The sequence below is a fragment of the Phytophthora infestans genome, genomic scaffold (genome assembly GCF_000142945.1).
Source record: "Phytophthora infestans T30-4 supercont1.61 genomic scaffold, whole genome shotgun sequence".
In the NCBI taxonomy this organism is placed as follows: Eukaryota; Oomycota; class Peronosporomycetes; order Peronosporales; family Peronosporaceae; genus Phytophthora; species Phytophthora infestans.
In genome coordinates, this window is record NW_003303698.1 from 448,687 (window position 1) to 453,217 (window position 4,531).

The window sequence follows — 4,531 nt, forward strand, 5'->3', positions numbered from 1 at the left end:
TATATGGGGAGCCAGACCCATTATCACCCAATAAGGGTTTGACGTGTATTTGAGTGGTCAGGGCAAGCTGCCCTGGACCTAAATAAAAACAGAGTTGATTTTCCTTCAGACTAAGCACTTGGTTTCACTATCGCGGAACTTGCACGTTTCCTCATTATTACGTGTAAGCTAGTAACGGACACTCTAGGCCCGTTACAGATAGCATCTTTCATGCACGCATGACACTCGTTTTCGACCAATGCATGTTGAACATATTGACCCTATCATGAAAGAACCACGACGCAAGATGTGTTAATCACTAACCAAAGCATAGCAATTGTTATAGTCACTAATGAGTCCCCAACTACACCAACTGATCACTTACCATTTGGCAAAGTCACGAATTGATCACCAACTAATCGGGACAGAATGCAGTACTTACGTGGCCAAAAGTATCTTCGATCATGAAGCTGAAGAGCTTGTACTTCGCAGCGTTGGTTCCGTGGGTCGAATCCAGCAGCACCACTTCCGGAAAAGCGTCAAAGAATCGTTTCATTTGCCGTGTCTGCATTGTAATTGTCTGCGTTGTCTTCCTATCATCAGCGAAGATGGAGGCAGTGTTCCCCCGAACAGAGCAAAATTCCCGCAGCACCGCCTCAAGCCTGTCTTCAACCGTGGTAGCGCCACGACGTTTTGCCTTTAACCTGCGGACCAAGTTGTGCACGTCCCGGAGCGTCACTCGTTTGCCTGTCCAACTCATGTCATTAGAACCACTGACAGCAAGATAAAGATATGCACTTCGCTAATCAAACCTGTTGTTTCCTGAAGATACCTGAGAATTGTTTTGGGCTTGGAGCCCGCTTTGACAGCTCGTCGACGAAGTCCAAGAATGCCGGGTTCTGTTACACGCCGAGTTGCCAAGTAGTTTTAGTAGACCTCACGCCGAAGTCTGTGGTTGTGTGTTCTGTTGTGTGTGCTCACATGCACCCGCCACGTGCCAGTTGTTGGGCAAAGCGTGACGGTCGCGGAAAGGTTGACGCCACAATTTGTGCTGTGGTGGATGTGCCCAGTCCGCTGTCCCTCCCCGCGAGGATTCTTCTCCCATCCATGCGTGCATACCAGCTTCTTATAGTAATCGCCAAACGCGTCCGGGATCAACTCCCTTTCCTTCCACCTTTTCTTCTTCTTGATCTTTTCGTTCCTCGCCGACGCCTTCATGCACGATCGAATTCGATAGGGCTGGGCAGTACGTGCTTCCTACTCTCTCAGGTTCGCGAAAAACTCGTCCCACGTGTCGTGCCACTTTGCAAAACGTGGCGCGATTTCCTGGATCTCCTGCTCGTCGCTGTCGGATGAATCGACAGCAAAAATGGCCCCGCTAGCCCCACCTTCTTGTTCCTTTTCCGATTCTGAAACGCTCATCATTTCTGCCGGTGTGTATTCAAGTTAGAAACACAATACAGGGGTCAGTGGGTCACAGCAGAGATAGTACCTGTCGGCGCCGCGCAGAAGCGTTCCGGAGTGAGAGGAGGAGGGGGGGGCTCAAGGGGGAGGCAGGATTTCGAAATGAAAGGCTGAGCAGACGCACGCAATTTTAAAGAAACGAAAGTAGAGATTTCCGTATTTTACCGGAAAATAAAATACGAAGCCCAAGTGGAGGTAATTTCATCGTGTCCTGTCTCTACATTTTTGGTTAGGGACTGTAGTTACTCTCTAAATGAAATGACATTTGGTGAAAGTTAAACGAAAATATTGATTCCACCCTTAATCAAATTGACCTTTTTTTTTTGTCAAATGACGTCAATTAATACTAGGTAATGATTAAAAACAATGGTACTGCCGAAATCAGCCTCTAAAAGGGTCGCAATATAATATTGGAGGTTCCTCGAGATATGGATGTCACCTCGGACAGATCCGATTATTGTATATATATAATAAATCGATCCACTTTTTATTTGAAGTCAAGAATTTAGACATTTTAATTGAGGTTAAATACCATAATATGAGATTTAACCTTTTTGAATACATATAATGTATCGTTACGCTCGTTTAACAAACCCACAATAAGCTCAAATTCAAACAAAGAAAATATCAATTTGGTTTGCAGGTGTCTAAACAGTACTTCGAAGTAGAAGCCGTTATCATGCATCGCACATAACGAGTCTGAGCACTAGAATTTCATCCGCGCGATTTATATCTTTTGATTGCGTGGCAGGAGCTAAAATCTTTGATGGCGCACAATATCATGCCTAAATACGCGATCCTGAGCCTAGTGCGTGACCTAGCTGCGCCGCACTCAACCATCACATTTGGTTCGAGCCTGCGCACGCAGACTTGCTTCCCACACGGCTAAGATGATAGTCCAGCGGTCACTCATAGAGCTTGCGTCTTTGAGTCTTGTTTGAGACAAATCACTTCGCCATGCAGCAGTTCTAGTTCAAGACAAGGACGGCGCGGCATAGCAATCGATGTTGCAGTGTGATGGTGTGTTGCGATCGAGTTATCCCACGACATGCGCCACTTACAATTAAATTTGCATCATGAAAGACAGCTCGGGTATCGTCACAAACGTGGTGTACCCTGTAAGAGCCGCAGCCTCCAAGCAACTTAACATTAAGAGCATGAAGCAGTATGAGGACATGCACAAGCTGTCGCTCGAAGACCCAAGCAATTTTGGGGCAACCTCCCTTGAATGAACCTCGCGTGGTTTCGTGACTTTGGAGCGTCAACTGCATTGACCGTCATGTCAGCGAACAAGATCGCTATCATTTGGGAGGCTGATGAGATCGAGAGATCTTGTACGCGAAAACGTGTCGTACCGCCAATGTGATGAAGCACGCCGGTGTGCAGAAGGGAGACACCGTCGTCAATGTACATGCCCATGATACCCGAGACGGTTTTCGTCATGCTCGCGTGCACTCAAATCGGTGCCGTGCACAACATGATCTTCGCAGGTTTGTCGGTCCGGAGCTGTGTCGGTGTTCACGTCAGACGAAGGTCGACGCGGTGGACGCATCCTACCGCTGAAAAGCACCGTCGACACGGCTATCCAGAACCTCAACTTCGTACGCAACGTGTGCGTCTTCAAACGTACACACAATACCGTCGTTCAGATGAACCCGCAAGTCGACGTAGACATGGAGGAAGATATGTCACATCACCGTCTGTACGGTCCGGCAGAGTATGTGAATGCAGAAAATCTCATGTTCATCTTGTACACCTCCAGTTCCACTGGGGCGCCCAAGGGAATCGACCACACATTGGCGGCTACCTGATGGTGACAGCTAAGTACGCTTTTGACATCCACGACGACGATATATTTGCCTGTGATGCAGACTGCGGCTGGATCACGGGTCACACCTACGTCGTGTACGGTCCGTTGGCGAACGGCATCACTACGGTTCTATTCGAGAGCACGCCGTCGTATCCGCATCATGGACGCTACAGGGACCTCATCCAACGTCACAAGGTGACGCAATTCTACACAGCGCCTACAGCTATTTGAGCTGTAATGGCGCATGGCGAGGACATGGTCCGGGTGTACGACCTCTCCAGTCTGAGGATTCTCGGTGGTGTTGGTGAGCCAGAGGCGTGGAAATGGTACAATGAAGTAGTAGGCAACCGCCAATGCTACATTGGGCCTCCGAAAAAAATTTAGGTTTCAATAATGGAAATAAATGTTTGAAAGTTATTTATTTGCTAGTCCCCAGTAATCCGTGCAATTTGTTTTTCAAAAGACTGAGCCCCCACCATTATGCCTACTACATCTAAAATTATTATTTTTAACGATCTTGATATAATCTATTTATTTTCGTTGCTACCACTGTATCTTCATATTCCATCTGCACCTCAATTGACATTTTTTCAGGCGCTACACAATATGTTTACTGTTACTTCAGCGTCGTGCTCGGTATAACGGGACCGCTATAAAACTTAACTCACATCAACGCAAAAGATAGTAATGGCCTGTCCAGCTTACACTACTTACCCGCTTGTACTGCTTTTTTGAGCTTGTAAGTAACTAAAGATTGTTGAAAATATTTGAATTGTAATATTTGTAATGCATGCTGCGCTCATTTTGTGCTGATCAGAATTAGTCATGAGACACTCGATTCTGTATCAGTAATGATTAAAGCATTTGGATAATGTGCCGTAAGACGCTTGATGTTGACGGTAGTTCTTTTTTCTAAAAGTTTAACGATAATTACAGGATGGTTAAACGTCATTTATGCTTCAAATTTATTAGCGTTTCTTTATGGGGTCTACTTAACCAACTATAATTCACACCCCTCGTGTTTTGCTGCTGTCTTGCCGCTCTATTTAAAATCGTATCCTACGCTTCTGTCGGCGACACGTCCGCCAGCTAGGTAGTATGGGATTTTGCTGTCTAAACAACTCTTAGAAAACAATGGCTTACAGCAGTAACACATGTGTGTACATTTTGTTCAGTCTGAGACTATCTATCATTATGGATCAAGTGACAACGTTTATTAGCAGCGTTGTTCTAACCGTCAGTTCTTACGGCCAGCTTCTGTTGTACATGTACTGCGTT

General features: G+C 46.1%; 1 protein-coding gene across 1 annotated transcript; it reads left to right on the plus strand.

Annotated features, from left to right (window-relative positions):
- Positions 1 to 2,808: 2,808 nt before the first annotated feature.
- PITG_17875 (acetyl-coenzyme A synthetase) lies at positions 2,809 to 3,254 on the plus strand (the record flags this gene model as incomplete). The annotated part of the gene is made up of 2 exons (XM_002896368.1): positions 2,809 to 2,850; positions 2,934 to 3,254. 2 exons carry the CDS (start codon positions 2,809 to 2,811, stop codon positions 3,252 to 3,254), a joined length of 363 nt encoding a protein of 120 aa, XP_002896414.1.
- Positions 3,255 to 4,531: the final 1,277 nt, after the last annotated feature.